We start from the raw sequence: 20193 nt of genomic DNA on the forward strand, positions 1-20193 counted from the left end.
TAGCCAGGACGTGGAAGCAACCTAAGTGTCCATCGACAGATGAATGGATAAAGAAGATGTGGCACATATATACAATGGAATATTACTCAGCCATAAAAAGAAACGAAATTGAGTTATTTGTAGTGAGGTGGATGGACCTAGGGTCTGTCATACAGAATGAAGTAAGTCAGAAAGAGAAAAACAAATACTGTATGCTAACACATATACATGGAATCTAAAAAAAAGGTTCTGAAGAACCTAGGGGCAGGGCAGGACAGGAAAAAGGCGCAGACGTAGAGAATGGACTTGAGGATATGGGGAGGGGGAAGGGTAAGCTGGGACGAAGTGGGAGAGTGGCATTGACATATATACACTACCAAATGTAAAATAGCTAGAGGGAAGCAGCCGCATAGCACAGGGAGATCAGCTCGGTGCTTTGTGACCACCTAGAGGGGTGGGATAGGGAGGGTGGGAGGGAGACGCAAGAGGGAGGAGATATGGGTATATATGTATACGTATACCTGATTCACTTTGTTATACAGCAGAAACTAACAACAATGTAAAGCAATTATCCTCCAATAAAGATGTTAAAAAAGTAAAATAAAATAAAAGGTTATATTGAAAAAAAACAACAAAAAGAGAAGTGGTGTATATGTACTACTATATTTAAAAAGGATAACCAACGAGGACCTACTGTATAGCACAGGGAACTCTGCTCAGTGTTATGTGGCAGCCTGGATGGGAGGGGAGTCTGGGGGAGAATGGATACATGTATATGTATGGCTGAGTCGCTTTGCTGTGCACCTGAAACTATCACAACATTGTTAATTGGCTATACCCCAATATAAAATTAAAACTTAAAAAAAAGAAGTGTTCCTGTACAGTAAAAAGATTGGATTTCTTGTGTGGCCCTTGACTTGGCTTTGAAAACGTATCCATGGGGAATTTTTAAATCGTTTAGAATGACAACAGCTACTTTGTATTATGTTTATTTTTACTTTTTCATACATTCTGTAACAGTTTCTGACTCCTGCTGTTCTTCCTGGGGCTCTCTTCTCAGCTCCCCTCCATCCCAAGCTGTACGTGTACTTTTTCCATTCAGGCTCTCGGTGCCGGGCTGTGGGAACCGCTGGTCTCTGTTCTGGAGGACACACAGTCTAGCGGGGCTCAGTGGGGAGGCCTGGCAGCAGGAGCATGTGGGTAGGGGGAGCCACACCCAGAGGGGCCATGAGCGCTCCGAGGGGGCCCCCGCCCGCTCGGTTGAGGGGAGCTGGCCTGTCGTACCTCTGCAGGTAAGGATCATATCTTCTCCTTCCTCTAGCTGCAGCACATGTTTGGCCGTATAATTCTTATTTTTTGTTAATAATTGGATAATAAATACAGTTATTATGTGCCTTATATGATTTATATTTGTTTCATTGAATGTCCTTTGGTTATAGATAGTAAGAAAATGCCTAAGATACCACTCAGGTAGATTCAAGCTTTGCTCCTTTGCACTGACTTAAATTTCCATGGAGGCTTCACTCTGCAAGCCACGTGTACAGCCACGCAGCTGTTCACTGCCCAGCTCCAGGGGGCGCCATGCCATGCACACAGGTTCTGGTGGGAATGTCGTCATCTAGAGCTGAGTAGCGTGGCAGCTTTGTGCCACCAGTGGAGCACGTACAAAGGGATTTTTCCATTATTTCTAGTTTTCCCTTTTCCTCAGACCTGGGTTGTGGTTTTTGGAAGAATGAGCAGTAACAGGCATATTTTTGCCTGTATTTTATAAAAAAAATAAAGCATCTAAAATCATAGGTGACATCTGATCTTTCTATTTCCCAAATAGAGCTGTTTCTTTTGTTGGGTATATTGAATCAGTTTTGCTAAGAGGAACTGATAGGTTTTGAAAAGAACACCTCTCAGGTTTTTTTCTTAGCATTTTTTCTTTGGTTTCTGGCTCCTTTTCTTTTAATCAGAAAGCACCTGCTTCGGTGCTTGGAGACATCATTTAGTTTTTCGTGTTGAAATGATGCTCTTGTTCACCTTCTGTCCCTCTGTCTTAGTGTCTTCTAAGAAGTCATTTTTCTCTTGTTATGTGGAGAATCCTTCGTTCTGACGTGACATCTTCCGATTCAGTAGTTACATAATTAATATTGTAACATTTTTAGGGTTAATGGAAATGAAACCTCTCTTCACTATCTGATTAAGACTCAGCTTGATTCCTTTGCAACTCAAGGCAATAATTTCTCAAAATGCTTTTAAGCACCACCGGCATCCAGGCCACGGGTGTTTACTTAAAAGCAGATTTCTGTCCTCACCAGGCATGTACTGCCTTGGACTCTCTGGGGGCAAGGCTTGAAAAGGAGCATTTCTAACAAGCCCACCAGGTGGTTTTTATGCACACTCAAGTTTGAAACCCACTGCCTTGCTAAGACCTTCACAACTTTGTCCCCAGTGCCAAATGCCTTACTTTGCTAGAAAGTGTCTGAGACCATTGAATGTGCATCCTTTCTGGGTTTCTGATTACCTGAGAACATGGTGAGTAAAGCTCTTGTGAGCATGTGGACGTAAACGTTCAGTCTGCCTTTATTTTTCTCCAGCCCCTTGATTATGCCTAAAGATGAGGTGGTTCAAATTACATTTGCATTCTTCAAAAATGAAAATCTGCTTTCATAACAATCTCTTATACAAGCAAGGAGGCAGCTGTGTCCTGATAGTGAAGGGCAAGCAAGAGTTGTTCAATGAAAATGCTAGGTGCCAAGCAGTGCTTATCGTAGGCATTTATGCAAAAAAGGAAAGGGAGAAAAATACACACATATTATACATACATGCACTTGCTTGTATGTAATAAAACATCTCGGGGGTGATACCCAAGAAGCTGATACAGGTAACAGGTGAATGTGGAGTGAGAAGGCTTTTCACATTGTGTCCTTTTGTACCTTTTGAATTTTGAATTCTGTGAATGCATTTAAAAAATACCAGTTAAAATAAAAATACACCGTTATAAAAGGTTCATAGATTAGCAGGTTCATCCTACTTAATTTCGATCACACCATTCATTCACTCAACAATTATTTATTGGCCTCTACAGTATACCAGGAACCACTCATTGGTGCAGAGCTCGTGGATTGCACGTTCTAGTTAGAGAAACGAGCAATAACATGATCAATGAGTAAATATATATATACATACATGTTAAATAATAAGAGAAAAAGCCACGGGGGAGGGGAGGGTTGTCATCTTTGATAGAGAGGCTACGGCAGGTCTCCTCAAGAAGCCTCTGACTATCGGATGAGCATTTTTGTTTAAATGAAGTTTACAAATGGAAGATTTATAGATTTACCACGCTTTGCCTATAGGAAACCTTTTGTTCTGTATCTAATTTCATAGAATCAGCCTATTGGTGGTGTCACATGCTTGCAACTAGTCGGTTTTGTGATGTGTTTTTGACATATATGAAAATCTTCCTTTAGTTTCTTGGTGGCTTTTGTTTTCTGTTTAATGTAGGTAAGATGCATTATCTTTTTTATCTTCACTTCTATGTCTCCACTGCTTAAAGCATGAAATAACTTTCTTAACCCCTTTAAAGATTAAGGGGCCCTTGGACAACACGGAGTTGAACTGTGTGGGTCCACTTATACTCAGATTTTTGTCAACAAATACGTACTGTAGTACTGCCTGATCCCATTGAAGCCTCGGATGTGGACTGCATGGGGGCGGGGTGAGAAGTGAGGTGCAGGGGTCAGCACCCCAACCCCTGAGTTGTTCAAGGGTCAGCTGTTTGCAGTGCGCTCCACTGATGTCATTCATGACAGTGGAAAAGAAATGCTTAAATGGTGGTAAAACACAACTTCCCTGTGCTTTTCAGAAGGTTAACATCTTGGTAAACAGCAAAACCTTCTTTAGGCAACCTGATTTTTTAAAAATCCTGTATCAGCCGTGTTAATTCTCTTTGATATTAAAATTTAATAATGTTTCTAACTTAAATCCCTTTTGGAATTTATGCTTCCAAGTCTGAAGCTTTGATTTCTTACTTCCTTGATATATAATTAGGCTTGTCTTAACCAGAAAGGTATTGTGTTGATCACAAGTCAGAAGGTTTGTTTGACAGATATTTTCCTTTTAGCTCACTCTACTTGAGTTCGTTTCCACACAAGATGAAGGCCCTAAAAACTTTCAGAGTGTTTTGTTCGGCTGACTTTCTCCAATAAACAGCTTTTACACAATTTGCAATAGCAGTTCTTTTCACAGAGCGATTAATGTCTCTGGAGTTCTGTTTTCCTGTAGTTTTTTTGTAAAGTATGTATTCATGCCAGTTAAAAGTAACTACCACTCCCATTAAAGTTGCAGGTGTATACACACTTGCATAAAGGATCTAATGTTAATTTATTATCTCAATAAATATTTGGTAGATGGCCACCACATGCCAGACACGTAGAAGGTGTGTGAGATACTAGGGAACAGAGTGAGCAAATGTCCCTGGCTGCTGGCAGGTGCATTCTAACCAGGAGAGAGACAGGCGGCGATCTGAGCAAGTGAATTCCACCTCTTTGGAGGGCGAGGCGTGCTGTGGGGCAGAGCAGAGCAGGCAGGGTGAGGGAGGCGCGTGGCAGTCGTGAGGGTTAGGGAGGCCGGTGAGAAGTGGCCTTTATTCGAGCAAAGCGTGAAGGAACCATGGAGACGTCCAGGGGGACAGCATTCCGGGCGGAAGGGGCACAGGGGCACCGGTGCACAGAGGCGGAGGCCAGCAAGCCTGGAGGGATGGTGGGCAAGCTGGACCCTGTGGAGGAGCCCGGGGTGGGGGCGGGGGGGCGTGTAGAGTCTGAGGATGCTTGCAGCTGGCTCTGCAGGCTGCCTAGTGAACTCTGCTCAAAACTTTTACTGTACAAAGTAAGATAGTTTATCCAGGTTTTGAACCCTGACCTCCTTCCTTTGGGGGATTTTTAAAGTCAATTTCCTGAGTGTTAGTCATAAAGATTTTCTAGTTAAAGCCTAAGTGAGAAAAGCAGGTTCCATAGCAGAAGAGTAACTGTACTCTTATGAAGTGCCAGTGGGAATGTTGAAGGAAGCCTAAGGACTAAATGAAATGTTAACAACTAATGATATAAGTAGTAAGTCATAATGAGTGAAATAATAAATGAAACGGATGTGACGAAAAATCTGTTGAAGAATCAGATTTGAGTGAAATCACTGCCGTATGTATGTATGTATCTATCCATCTATCTTTCGGACCAGTGTTTTATGGTCATCCTTGGCTATAAAAGTAGGAAAGTCATACTTAAAGATCTTTCTGTGTGCATATAAAATGAAATAAATGTATTTCTGAGAGAGAGTTTTAAAACAGGGACTAAGTTTAAAATACCTCTATGAAGGCAGCTTCCCTAGTCGTGACTTTTCCTCCGGGTCTACTGAGAATTAAAGAAGAAACAAGCGCATGCTGTGATGCCGCGGCATCAGGGATTTGGTTGAGTTATCTGTGGGGGGCGGCGGCGGGGGCTTAGCCACATAGGCTCCAGGAGAACGAAAATCTCAGACGGCTGCTGCCCTAAAAGGGCTTTCGGTCTAACTGGGGACACAGAATAAACAAGCGTAAGGCGGGAGGTGTCTGTAAGCAGTACCTCCGGCCTTCACAGGAGGAGCGTCGTGGAATGTAGAGGCCGTCCCGAGTGAGCACCCACCTGTTCATTCTGCAGAGTGACCGAGCATCCACCAGGTGAAGACACCGTCCAAAGACAGTCCAGGCTTTTTCCTCGAGGTCATAAAAATGCCATTCATTGCGGAAGAGCTGAGGAAACGGAGCCAGTCTAGGATCGGGGGGATGAATTGGGTGGACTGAGGGTTTCAGTCTGAGTTTCTGTCACCAGCAATTATTTTCCTGTTCAGAGCTCAGAGTTGTAGGCAAGTTGCCACTATGTTTCTGGTTTCTGGCAGTTGGGTTCATTTGCTTCACAATACTTTCCTGTTGTTTTTTTGCAGCAAACCAAAGAGAGAGTGAAGCTATTGATACAGCTGGCTGATGGCTTTTGTGAAAAGGGGCATGCCCATGCGGCAGAGATAAAAAAATGTGTCACTGCTGTGGATAAGAGGTACAGAGATTTCTCTCTGCGGATGGAGAAGTACAGGACCTCGTTGGAGAAAGCCCTGGGGATTTCTTCAGATTCCAACAAATCGGTAAATTGCTTTGTGCAAACTGAATAAATGACTGTTTTCTCCTTCGTGTACTGTTTGTCGATTTAATTAACTGAAGTTCATGGACTCCCTTGTTCCACAGAGTAAAAGTCTTCAGCTCGATATCATTCCGGCCAGTATCCCCGGGTCAGAGGTGAAACTCCGCGATGCCGCTCATGAACTTAATGAAGAAAAACGGAAATCTGCCCGCAGGAAAGAGTAAGCTTGTCTTTAAGAACCTGCCAGGATTCATTGAAAAAGTGAAGAAAATGTCACTTGGGCAAAGATGCTTACTTCTGTGTGTGCTTTGAAATCAAGCAGTGTTAATACTTTTCATTGCTCTGAATGTGCTTAGTTTTTACAGCAAAAATGCCACCGTGTCCACTGTCCCCTTGTCACCCGACGCAGAAACAGTATCCTGTTGTTTTTGTCCATGCGCCCCCATTTCATATGTGGTTGACAAGTTGTTTTAGTGTCATTTGTCATCAATAGGTCATGAGTAATAATACTAAGGAGAAGAAATTAATAACACAAGTGCAGCTGTTTGGAAGTTGCTAATTAGTAAACTGTACTAGATATTAATAAAGACAAAAGATTGCCCTAAACCAGTGGTTCTCAGTCGGGGCCGGCTTTGTCGCCCCGGAGGGACATTTGGCAATATGTGCAGACGTTTTTGGTTGTCACCCAGTGGGGAGGGGGGAGGGCTACTGGCATCTAGTGGGCGGAACCAGGGATGCTGCGAAACGTTTTATAGTGCACAGGACAGTCCTACAGCAAAGCATCCTCCAGCCCCAAACGTCAGTACTGCCAAGTTGAGAAACCATGACCAGTAGGTACCTTAACAAAGTTTTTTCCAGAATGTTTTTTCCTTTGAATTGGTTACTGGATACTGTTAATTCTTCTATCTATTCTTGCTTTAATTCTCCAGAACATATCACTGACTAATGCTTTTTCAACCACCTTATTATCTCATAGACCCTAAAAGTAAATAGTTAAAATAAGCATGTATCCTGACTGTGAACCAAACTAGTTGCTGTCTTTTCCTCTGCTTTAAGGTTCATAATGGCTGAGCTAATTCAAACTGAAAAGGCTTACGTAAGAGACCTCCGGGAGTGTATGGATGTAAGTAAGTTTTTCTGCTTATTTATTTAGATGGAGTATAGTGTTGCTGTTTATTCTTACCTGTTGGCAGTTCTTAAAATAATCACGTTTTGTTGTTATTTTTGAGATTTGAAGTGTGCACGAGCCGCCTTCTGTGCATGTTTCTGCACTTCTGTGAAGTTCTAGGCGTGTTTTTGCTCATTACAGAGATGATACAGCACTAATCCTCTCATTCCATTTACCACATGATGGCCTGGCTGACATTCTCTCTGTGTAGAATTTTACAGCAGCTTCAGAGAAATGTGCCTACCGATTATGATTGGCAACTGATGCTCAGTAGTTTAACGAATATTTGCTGTACCTTGTGGAGTAGGTTTATCCCAAAATTTGAAGCTGGGAATACATTTAGAGCTGAAAAGTATGGAAACTATTCTCAAGTATTAATAACAACTGAGATTTTAAAAAAATAGTTCCTCATGTTTTTTTTGCAAAAGGTTGTATGGTTAAGATATATTTTCAATTATACATTAACTCTGGGTACGTATTTACAGAGGTCAGGAGTACCTGTTTCTTGAAGGTGAGGTATGGGTTTTCCTCTAACCCTCTCTGTTTCCCTCCCGGCCAGACCTACCTGTGGGAAATGACCAGTGGTGTGGAGGAGATCCCGCCGGGCATTGTGAACAAAGAGCTCATTATCTTCGGGAACATGCAGGAAATCTATGAGTTTCACAATAAGTGAGTGGCTTTATCTTTGGGGACCTCATTAGCTACTCTGGAAATCTGTGCTAAAGTTTCATGACAAATGAAAGTTTCCAGTAAATAAGCATAGATTCCAGTAATTTTGTTGAAATTTGAAGGAGGCCTGCCAGACTTGCTTCACAAGGACAGACATTCTAGAGACTATTTTAGCAGAGACTCAACTTTGTATTTACTTTTTATAGAAATGAGATTAGGAAAACTGAAAGCTGCTTTTTTAGGAACCCTAACTTCTCTCAAGCCTTTGTCATCAGCTGCTGCATCAGTTACTTCTTAGGGTTAAAAGAAAGAATTGCCCTCTGTGGGCTGCCGGCTGGTGTTTGGTCTTTTCTAAGAAGAAGGAGGAAGGAACTGAGGACTGAACAGATGTGTAGTGTGACCAAAATAAAGTGCACTTTCCACAGGCCATAGGAGGCACATGGTTTTATTTTCAAGATCAAAAACAAGGCAGCAGAAGCTCCTCTAGGTGGAGTCTTTGCAGCCCAAATAGCCTGTGGAAAGATGATGCTGGACCAGAGCGGGTGGTGTCTTCCTTGCTTCCCTGCCCCCGACCCCAGCAAGGACGCTAGCATCTAAACGGGTTCTCTAGGTTGAGTGTTTACCTCCCTAAATTACGTCCTTAGCTACTAAACATACCACTTCCCCAGAAGTAAGCTACTGTTGAAAGTGTTCAAAGGCTAAACTGGTTAACTCTTTGAAAGTCGCAATAACTTACCCTAGTTCAGAGCACTTGCTCTACATTTTGTTAAGTTAAAATCTAGAAGTTACAGTTTTCACTGCATTTGATTAAAATGATGAAGTTTGACATCGTCTGAATTCACAGTTATGCTTGGTCTAATTCCCGGCATATCGCGCTAGTCAAATGTTTTAAAACACCGTAATCATTTAGTATCGTTTTCTCTCTCTGCAGCATATTCCTAAAAGAGCTGGAAAAATATGAACAGTTGCCAGAGGACGTTGGACATTGCTTTGTAACTTGGGTAATGAAACCTCAGCTGCTTGTTCTGTCACAGTTGCTTTGAGGGAAGTTGGAAGGAATACTGTTCATTTCTCAAGTGTCGCCATTTTCTCCTGGTGTCTACAGAGAGAGAAGTAGACTTTACCTCAAAGAATTACGTTCTCCAGCTAGTTATTAATGTGGAATAAGCTTTTTATTGATAGTCGTGATGGTTTGAAATAGAATGTTGAGTTAGTGTGCCAGGCCTCTTCGTGGCCCTGGGGATTCGCAGGTAAATCATGAGTGCCCAGCCCTGCCTGGGAGGATTGTGCGGTCGGGAGGGAGGGAAGGAGGCAAGTGACCTGGTGATCAGGCCCTGCTCTCTAAGTGTGACACTCACGTTTGCACATAGCATCATGGGAAGAGGGGCCGGCATCCAGCCCCGACTCTCCAGGCCAGGGGAGGACGTGTGTTCTATTAGCAGGATGTGTTTCTTATTTTAATAGCTTTCTTTATAAAGTAGGGTTTCTTAAATTGGGGGCTTGAATTTCATTTATACACACAGCTTCTTTTCTACACAGAAGTTTATCAGAATTTGATTTATTGTCATTTGAAAGAGATAGTCTAATTTTCTTTTTGTTTATATAGGCAGACAAGTTTCAGATGTATGTCACATATTGCAAAAATAAGCCTGATTCTACTCAGCTGATATTAGAGCATGCAGGATCCTACTTTGATGTAAGTAATAGATTACTAAAGAAGCTGTGATATTTTCTAAGTTGCATTTCGTGTACATAAAATGCAGCATGACTCATAACTTTCACCTAATGGATGGCATGATACCATTTTTTTTTTTTAAATGTATGTCTGTATTATTTTTTTAATTTTTATTGATTTATTTATTTTATTTTTAGCTGTGTTGGGTCTTCGTTTCTGTGCGAGGGCTTTCTCTAGTGGCGGCAAGCGGGGGCCACTCTTCATCGCGGTGCGCGGGCCTCTCACTATCGCGGCCTCTCTTGTTGCGGAGCACAGGCTCCAGACGCGCAGGCTCAGTAGTTGTGGCTCACGGGCCCAGCTGCTCCGCGGCACGTGGGATCTTCCCAGACCAGGGCTCGAACCCGTGTCCCCTGCATTGGCAGGCAGATTCTCAACCACTGCGCCACCAGGGAAGCCCCGGCGTGATACCATTTTTATCTGTCACATTTATAATGGGATATTCTTATATTCTGTTTTTAAAAGATGCTTCTCAAATACTGCAAGCTGTATATCTGTAAAAAATTCAGATTTTAATATATACATGTATATATATGTCATTACTTACAATTTATATATAGTCATTAATTTTTTCCATGTAATATCATGTAAAAAGTATGAGTATAAACTATTAAATTAAGCTTCTTTTCCCCTCTATAAAAAAAATAACTTTGAATCATTTTTGATCATTTGTTTTTCCCATTTCAATTTCATGATGTTATTAACTTCCAAAAGTGGCCTATCAGTAAAATTTTACAGATAGCACTCTAACAGCTCAGACCATTGGGAGGTTCATTAATTATATTCTCATTGGTGTAAACATAGTTCATCTTTATTGGGACCATGTTGCAGGGAGGTTATTTAGTACGAAAGGTGATGGAGCCTCATGATATAATATATAGAGTGATTTGGGGGTTTCCAGAACAGAGTCAAATGTGTGCCAAATAAATTTTGATTAAAAGACAAGGTACTTTCGAATTTTACGTATAATTTGGTGCATGAGGCCACGAGGGTATCAGACTTGTTTCCGTCTTTACGTTTGTACATGGCCGAGTGTGGTCATCTGCTCTTCTCCGAAAGTCTGGGAAATTAGGATACATTTTAGCTCCTGTCTTTTGAGGTGGAGCCCTGCCTGTAGATGCCCCTATTTTCGTTGCCATTCTCATGACCAGTAGTTACACGTCACTGCCTGGGTGCATATGAAGCCTGCTCCCAGCCCAGGGAGGCCTTTTCTTTCCGGTATTTCACACGACCCTGGGTCTTGGCCGTTATGTGGAGCTCAACACTGTGGTTCCGTGCAGTTGGGATTATCGAAGGCCTTATTGAGCGTATGGCACGTGTGCTGTTTGGAATCACAAGTCATTAAAAAAAACCCATGCCCTAAGGAGGATGCCAAGAGCTAAGATACTGCAACTACAGTAGGTTGGTGTGAAAATGAGAGCAAGCAGGAGAGAAGACTTCCTTATAGCGAGGACGACGGGAGCCTCCAGTAGGGAGGGTTGCGATGTGGTCTGTGACGAGGGTGCGCACGTGGCCCAAGCTTCAGGAGCCGCAGTGGGAGGGTCTGACTGCCGGGCGGGCGCGGTGATGCCGGCACCAGGAGTGGTTGGCTTCCCTGCTTGACCTCTGCACGTGAAGGCCTGTAATACAGGGGAAACACTGTGTCTTTAGTATTCAAAGTGATGACCGAGATTTGTTATTTTTACGTTGAGCTTATTAAAAGAAGCAATAGTGATTTCTACTTTAGAAAAAGTGGTTTGTGTGTATTCATCATGGGGGTAAATGAATGTAAATTTTTAGTTCCTGTTATCTGACTTACACAGTGGTGTGTGTGTGTGTATGCTTTTTTTTAATTCAGGAGATACAACAGCGGCACGGATTAGCCAATTCCATCTCTTCCTACCTTATTAAACCTGTTCAGCGAATAACAAAGTATCAGCTCCTTTTAAAAGTATGTATGAAGCCTCTTCAACCTGAAAAATTTTATGCACTGTGCATTATCATTTTGACATTGTTTTATGTATGTAAAGTACCCTGAGTTTTTGAAATAACACCTAGCAAATTGTTATTTTATAACTCATTGCCATTTATTGCCCCGACCGATTTGTCAATGTATCTGGTAAATAATAGTATGTCTCTTGATTACGCACCTGAACTTTGTTGACTGACCCTAGTCCCTAACATAAAATGAGAAAGGAAGGAAAAATTGTCAGTTCTGGATGATTTAGTACCATTGTTCCCAGTATGACTTGTATCAGACTGACCTCTGCTGTTTCTTGGTTATGAATGATTATAGTTAAAATCACACTTGTAAAAATCAAATAATGATTAGTTCTGACAATAGAATGATGAAGAAAACTTAGAATTTGTGATAAGAGTTGTTACAGAATTCATTATATATAATTGACGCACGTTTTCTTGACTACAAGAAAAATAATTTACAAATTCTATCTCATGGTGTTTACCCCACCGTTTCCTTGGCTGGTGAATGTTATTAAACATTAGAACGTACCCACATCCATTCATCCCAGTAAGAACATTGCATGAACCCAACTAAGTCCCCAGTTCGGTCCTAACACAGCAATAGGAGATGATCATGTAATTTTTCTAGATATAAAAGAAATACAGAAGATGAAGTTATGAATGCCTGAAACCCTTATTTTTACCCTTTTTGTTAATACAAAAAAATCTAGAAACAGTAAAAAGTGGCTACATTCTTTTGTGACGGGATACCATTATGGCATTCTTATATTGGAAAAGCTCTCCTGCACTTCGGTATCAGAACCCCATTAAGTGATTTTATGACCACCACGGCAGAAATATGTGGTTGCTATAAACATGAAATAAAAGTCAGGAGGCTAAGTTGTTTATATTCACGTTTGCCCTTTGCTTTCTAATTCTGCAAAGGCAATTTACCTCTTAGTGTCCTCAGGATTGATGGGTTTTGTTTTTAGCACGTGGTTCTAGTAAAGATCTCTTCCTCGGTGACCTCACATCTAGTCTTTCACTGTTAAACCTCTGCTTTAATTTATAAAACCTGACTTTATTCTGCCCAGGGGTTCTTCAAGAGAGCAGTTACGAGCTATGCTGGCTCCCCAACGAGGAGGGTTTTCTGACAGTGAAGTTAGTCTCAGCCCATTGCAGTTTTAAGGCACTTTTTGCCAAGCTGCTCAGAATAATAGGTGCACATCATCTGGCCATGAGAAGAGGGGCCTGTCAGGCAGCTGCATTGCCCGAAACCATCTAGGGTATGGCCAAAGCTGACTGCAGGGCCACGTCCCTCTTGTTGAGCACCAGGACACAGAAAGCTGTTGTTACTGTTACTGCCTGATAAAAATCATATATGCGCTGGTGAGAAAATATCTTGGAGCCCACCAGAATGTGAATCTGTTGTCCTGCTGTCGCTCATCTAATGACAGGTGTTCCCCTACGCAGATCTGAAATGTAATTATGCCCGGGGAGGCGTGCTGCAATCACTAGAGCTTTCTGAATGTCCCAGCACAGAGAAGAAGCGTTTCCCTGTAGGTAACTGTGCAGCAATGCTGTTCCCACTGTGAGACAGGGCAGCTCCAGGGCAGAGGGGACGTCGTGTTCACGGCACCAGAGGGCTCAGAATCATGCTGGGGTCCTGTGCAAGCAGAGCAGTGCTAATTGGACTCTGGCTTGACCTTCGGATGTAACCACTAGCTGACTGTGCTTTGCTACACTGATTAACTATTTTATTTGTCATTTTTGAGGCTCGGTAGTTGACGAGTACACTAACTTCGTTTTAATCTCTGACTGCATCTGGTTTCCTCTGAACTGAAGAAACGTCCTGATTTGAGCAGGACAAACCCTTGCATCCATTGGATTAAGAGGCAGTTCAGGTTTATCATTCGTTCTCTATGCGAATCCCTGCCCAATTGACCACAGTCTGTTTTTATCTTGAAAGTCATGGATTTTCACAAACTCTTTCATTTCTGCAAAGACCTCCGTAGCGGAGCATTTTGCTCTCTTGGGCTCGTTCACGGTGTTGGTTTCCCACAGGAGCTGCTCACGTGCTGCGAGGAGGGGAAGGGGGAGATTAAGGACGGCCTGGAGGTGATGCTGAGCGTGCCAAAGCGGGCCAACGACGCCATGCACCTGAGCATGCTGGAAGGTACGTCCCCCCGCCTCCCGCCTCCCGCCGGCGCCACGTGATCAACCCCCCCACCCCCACCCAGCGTCCTGTGCCTCTGTGTTTAGTTAGCAGTCATCGGTGCAGGTGCAGGTGCCTTCTTTGTTCAATCATTGGTCTCGTTGCTTCCCTTAAGGAGTACATGACATGCTTCGACCTCATCACAAGCCTGTCCTTGTCCCCTCACTGGAGAGCAGCCGCCCCACACTCTGAACCCCGGGAGCACCTTCTGTCACTTGCCTTCAGCTACCTGGTCTCTGTGTTAGAAGGACAGGTGGAAGGATAGGTAGATCCATCCCCCAAGACTGTAAAATCGGTAACAGCGCTCGAATCTTCCCCATCTCTGCATCCACTGCACCACTTGCCAGAGCCTTGAACCAAGCAGGTTCCACGTCGCTGCCCGTGCAGCCAAACAGCGCGTGGAACGTGGCAAGAAGAGAATCAGATAAACACGCCTAAAAATGACCATCGCCAGTATAATTTCCATGAATGCTTCTGTTTAAGAAAGCTATTTCTGTGTTACAGCTCAACTCTCATTATCAGGTTACACAGAGTTATTTTAAGAAGTAATCCTGCCCCAAACGCTTTAGCCAGCCTGTGTGGTCACCACTGGTCACATTGAACAGTTTCCCAGTTAGGGCAGAGGTGCTGCTATTTGTTAGTTACAGAGACCCCCCAAATCAGAGGCCAAGCCGGAGCACCTTTTCCCCCTCTGATGTAAAATCCCGAGCTGGTGGGCAGCCCTCAGGGCGTCACCAGGGACTCAGGCTCTGTCCAGCTGGTCTCTCTCCACTCCTTGGACGTTTTGCTGGTTGGCCAGCTGCAGGGTGTGTCAAGGCCACGTTAGCCTTCCATCTAGCAGGATGTGGGGAAAGAGCGGGGAGGGGACAGCTCGAAGGGCAGAAGCCGGAAGTTGTGCCCGAGTCTCCCCGCGTGGCCCGGGCGTAGGTGAGCGTGCGTGTGGCTGCTCCTGGCCGCAGGGGGGGCTGGGAAATGTAGTGCTGGCTTGAGCGGCCGCGGAGGGGCTTCTGCTCATCGAGGAGGGGGCCCCTGGAGGCTGGCACATGGCTAGCAGCCCCTGCCCGGGTGTCGGCCACTTCAGGAAGAGACAGCCGCAGTGAATGGCAGCCAGTGACCAGAGCGCGACGGACGCGCTTGAAGAGCTTCGTGTCCAGAGGAGAGAAAACCCCCCAAGGAAGGGTAGCCAGGGACGTCTCCCAGAAGGAAGGCCAGACCAGGGCCTTGAAGAAAGGCTGGGACTTCAGCAGAATGTCCGGGGAGGATGTTCCAGGCTGAGGGAGCAGAGGGTCGAGACGCAGCTGGAAGTTGGTGGCAGGTGGGGGGTGGTCGGTGAGCGCTTCTGGACGGAGCAGGCTTGTGTGCTGGAGCGCTGTGAGTGACGCTGCGGGCCGGGCTGAAAGCAGATCTCAGGGGTGAGGAGGTGGGACCCACAGAATAAGGCTGCGTTTGTTTTGAACACGGGAAAATATATGCAAAGTTGTATTTGAGGAATAATGATCCTCTGTCAGTGCCGGGGAGGCTGGAGCCAGAGGCCCAGATGGGAAACTTTAATCGGAGATGTAACCGATGGGCGTTTTGCAAATGTTTAAGTAGCCATAATGCTACTACTGCATCATTTTTCATTTTCTTTCGAATTGACCGTGCCTCCTTTTTTTCGTGTTCTAGGGTTTGATGAAAACATTGAGTCTCAGGGAGAACTCATCCTGCAGGAATCCTTCCAAGTGTGGGACCCGAAAACCTTAATTCGAAAGGGTCGAGAACGGCACCTCTTCCTTTTTGAAATGTCCTTAGTGTTTAGTAAAGAAGTGAAAGATTCCAGTGGCAGAAGCAAGTACCTTTATAAAAGCAAATTGTTTGTAAGTATAGGCCTTCAGAATTGTAAGTTTAAAGGTGACACAGTTGCAGCTTCTTGTGGTCAGAGAAAAATTACTGTGTGTGGCCTTCAGTTTAACCTCCCAAACTCCTGAAGTGTGACTCTGAAGCAGCTTCTTCAGTGAAATTCTAACAGCCTTGAGTCCGCTAGAGGGCGCTTGTGAGTTTGAGTGTCCCTAGACTTAGGAAACTTGCTTTTCCTAAATTCCGTAGAATCCAGCTGCAGGGTAAGAAGACACTTTGTAAGTGAACTTAAATTATTTCTCTCCTGTGTGCCTTAACTAGCTTTATAAATAAATCAATCATGTTAGACTACGATTAAGTAAGGTCTCGTATCCTTATAATTAATATTTCATTCACCGACATTGGAATTTATTGAAGCAGCCTACTGGGTGGCTCACTGTGGGCTCTTAATGATGAAGTTTGATGTTTTCGTTAAAAATACAGATATGAAAAACAGCAGCAGAATACCATTATTAGAGAAAATGTATGTTGTAAGCGGAAGTCGTTTTAAAGATACACAGCCCCACCTGCCTGGAGACAGCCTCCCTTGAGCGCTTGGTAGATAGAGTGATGCATCTGAATTCTTCTTTAACTTGTCGGCGTACTTCCGGGCAAGAGAAACACACCTGGTGCTCTTTTCCACGGCTGGCAGCCCCACACGAGTATCTATAAACCACAGGTCAACGCTCCGAAAAGTCTCGGGCGGGTGTCATCCTCACCTTGCCTTCGTGGGCGATATCTCAGAGGGCTTTCAACACAAAATTGCTGGGCGGGGGAGGAAAAAAATCACAATCAGAGAATAGAAAATACGGTAGAATTTGGTTTCTTCACAAGATACGGCAGATCACTTATAAATATTGGTAGATGTTTGGACTTTGGACAACTTATACGTTATACGTTTTTATGATATCCACGTCTTAATCAAATTCCCAAAGTAATAGAATACTACCAAGTGTAGAAATCATCTTAATAATAATCTGGAGTTTGCAAGTTCAAGCTAATGATAGGCATACCATTTTCTTTGGCTTGTTTCCTGTTTGAGATTGTCTTTTGGATCACAGCCCACCTTACGTCATTTTAGATCATATTGTAACTGGAAAGAAAACGTGAAGCATTGCTGGCTAATAATTTCACTTGCTGGCCTTAATCAGTCCCTAGGGACCAAGCTAGTCTGTTTTAGAAGCTGATACATCTTCACTTAATTTATCTTTTAAAAGTTAAGGTTCCCTCAGAGGCCACAATTATGAATCGCTTCCTTTGCTGGGAGGGAGAGAATGCATTGGGGTGAACCTGATTGCGGGGGAGGGTGAAGATGTTGACCTTCATCTACGCTCTTCCGTGTTCTGCATCTCCTGCAAATGCATGTATTATAGAGAGAAAGTTTGTCTCTTAGCCCTTAACGTGATTGGCGAAATAGTAAACATTAATGCTATTGATAAACACATTGGAAACGAACTGCGTTTTAAAATATCATTTAGCTTCTTCTGTGAAGCTAGCTCGTTAATGAAGGTGCATGGTAGCAGCTCTTTTGCAACTAGGACAGACTCATTTTATTGTTTATAAGGTTGAAAATAGTCAACTCTTGATTTTCCAGATAATAGGAAATAGGACTTTCTAGATATTTTGGTTTTCTTCTTCTGGATTTGCTTGTTGACCTGCATCAGGATTTCCAGTGGAGGTGCTCAGAGGAAGCGAAAGAGATGAAGCCAATCGTGTGTAGCCTAAGAACAAAATTTCCTCATTTTAACTAAAGTGAGGTCTAAGGAGTATGTATCAGTGTGAACAAACTGTGTCATTACAACCTAGCGTGAGCACAAGTCACCAAAAACGGTTTCCTTTGTCTCTGTTCTGTATCCTGCCAGAATTTTACTGTTGCCTAATCATGTAATTGTCTTTTTATCCAGACCTCAGAGTTGGGTGTCACAGAACACGTTGAAGGAGATCCTTGCAAATTTGCACTGTGGGTGGGGAGGACGCCAACTTCAGATAATAAAATTGTCCTTAAGGTACGTCCATCCGAAGCTTGGGAATGTGCTTTGTGACAAGATTACCACGTCTGTGAGTGCTTTGTCCTGTTGTTGAACCATATTGGTTTTCATGTCCTTTTATTGTTCCCTTTGTGTTCTGTAGAGATTGGTGATTACCACAAAAAGAACAGTAAGTAGAATAAATTCAGTTTGGTATTCTAGTGGTGAAATAACTCGAGCTAAATTTTTGCTTGCCTACAGAAGGTCACTTGGAGAAAGGTCTTTCTAAACTTCTCCATTCTTCCAGTCTTGCAAAGAATTGGGTGATTCCATAAGAGATGCAAGAAGTTGAGGTACAGGAGGAGGGAGATATGGACCAGTAGCTCCCATTGTACACTTGACCTCTGGTTTCCAAAGGAAAACAGGCACCTGATGAGTCTGTGAGGGCCTTTGACAGTTTCAAGGCTGAACGTGCCAGGAGTCTTCATGGGGTCCTAGACTCTTTTTGGCTTTCCAGTTTGGAGGCAGAGAAAAAAGGGGGGTCGGTCATGGTCAGGTATAGGGTTTGGTAATGTTATCATTTAAAGTGTTCAGAAACACTAAGGGTGCTTTGGAGTATGTAGTCTTTGAGGGAGGAATATATCTTTGAATATTTAATTTGAATGCTGTTTTGAGTACACTAACCTCTCCTAGGAAAGTTGGAGGGCTCTAAGGGTGTCTTGTGGACTTCCCTCCTCCTGTGTTTGAGAAAATGCAGATGGAACTGTCTTTCTCTGAGCTATCTGGAAAGACCATAAGCGACTTCAGATGTAGCTGAAGATTTGTAGAATATTGGGAGACGAGCCAAAAGCTTAATGGGCCTCTGGTGTGTGGACTTGCATGTCAGCAATTTTGTCCCTTACATTCCTTTTGAATCTCTCTACGGTATTTCCAGCAACTGTGAGTTATTTAACAGTACGGCGCTCTTGTAGTGCCTGTACTTTAGTGACCGCTGACTGTGGAAGCCATTGTGTCCCTAAGGTCTTTATTCACATGGAAATGATGGATTGTTTTGCAATGAATATATGACTACCAACCCAGTGTATTCTCGTCAGTACTGGCGTAAAGCCCTATAAAATATAAATTGCACTGATAGCTCGATATTAGATAGCTGAACTTTTCTAAGGGATAAAGTTTTGAAGTATACTCAAGACCTTAAAACTTCCAACTTATGAGTATTTATCCAGATTAGCTGCAGTGACACATGCCAAAGGGTACATCTGAGAAATAGTGCCAGATATTTTAGCCAGATATGGACTACTTTCATTTAGGACATAATAAAATACTCATGATGCAATTGAAGAATCAGATTTCCTCGCAGGGTTTACCAAATGAAAGTTTTCTAGGGAATTTGGGGTAATATTTTTCTGACTTCTAATGAGAGGCTAAAGGAAATGATGTCCTTATTAATTTTAGAGACTGCTTAGTGGTGGTGGTGGTGGTGTTGATGGCGTAGATGGTGGTGGAGGTGGAGGTGGTGGATATTTTAGCAGTGGCGATGGTGGTTATGGTGTAGATGGTGGTAGAGATGGTGAGGGTGTAGATGGTGGTGGAGGTGGTGGTGATGGTGATTTTAGCAGTGGCGATGGTGGTTATGGTGTAGATGATGGTGAGGGTGTAGATGGTGGTAGAGATGGTGAGGGTGGAGGTGGAGGTGGTGGATATTTTAACAGTGGTGATGGTGGTTATGGTGTAGATGGTGGTGAGGGTATAGATGGTGGTAGAGATGGTGAGGATGTAGATGGTGGTAGAGGTGGTGAGGGTGTAGGTGGAGGTGGTGGATATTTTAGCAGTGGTGATGGTGGTTATGGTGTAGATGGTGGTGAGGGTATAGATGATGGTAGAGATGGTGAGGGTATAGATGGTGGTAGAGATGGTGAGGGTATAGATGGTGGTAGAGATGGTGAGGGTATAGATGGTGGTAGAGATGGTGAGGGTGTAGATGGTGGTAGAGATGGTGAGGGTGTAGATGGTGGTGGAGATGGTGAAGGGTATAGAAGGTGGTAGAGATGGTGAGGGTGTAGATGGTGGTAGAGATGGTGAGGGTGTAGAGATGGTGAGGGTGTAGATGGTGGTGGAGATGGTGAGGGTGGAGATGGTGAGGGTGGAGGTGGTGGATATTTTAGCAGTGGCGATGGTGGTTATGGTGTAGATGGTGGTGAGGGTATAGACAGTGGTAGAGATGGCAATGGTGGAGATGGTGTAGACAGTGGTGGTGGTAGAGGTGGTGACAGTAATGGTGGTAATGACAGTGATGGTGATGGCCTAGTACTTGTAGAACAAAATTGTGACCTTTTTTTACTTTTATAGTCTGGAAAGGAGAATTTTATTTCTAAATCCTTTCTTGAACAGATTGAGACTACTGAGAGTATGAAACAAATTATTCCCTTCTCTTAGCCAAGTGGGGCCTTTGCTTAGTACTCTAGCTGGGATACCTTTCTTTTACTTTTTCTGAAAAA

General features: G+C 43.5%; 1 protein-coding gene across 4 annotated transcripts in view; it reads left to right on the forward strand.

The window, feature by feature from the left end:
• TRIO (trio Rho guanine nucleotide exchange factor) overlaps positions 1-20193 on the forward strand; it is a 372926-nt gene that overhangs the window by 258115 nt on the left and 94618 nt on the right. For all 4 annotated transcript variants that reach the window (XM_068535156.1, XM_068535157.1, XM_068535155.1 and 1 more), the window contains exons 22-31: positions 5938-6132; positions 6233-6348; positions 7185-7251; positions 7856-7965; positions 8897-8966; positions 9572-9661; positions 11535-11627; positions 13703-13814; positions 15519-15709; positions 17633-17734. In XM_068535156.1, the coding sequence (XP_068391257.1) occupies positions 5938-6132; positions 6233-6348; positions 7185-7251; positions 7856-7965; positions 8897-8966; positions 9572-9661; positions 11535-11627; positions 13703-13814; positions 15519-15709; positions 17633-17734 (1146 nt within the window). The remainder of the gene's footprint in view (positions 1-5937; positions 6133-6232; positions 6349-7184; positions 7252-7855; positions 7966-8896; positions 8967-9571; positions 9662-11534; positions 11628-13702; positions 13815-15518; positions 15710-17632; positions 17735-20193) is intronic.

Source organism: Eschrichtius robustus, chromosome 2 (genome assembly GCF_028021215.1).
Source record: "Eschrichtius robustus isolate mEscRob2 chromosome 2, mEscRob2.pri, whole genome shotgun sequence".
Classification (NCBI taxonomy): Eukaryota; Metazoa; Chordata; class Mammalia; order Artiodactyla; family Eschrichtiidae; genus Eschrichtius; species Eschrichtius robustus.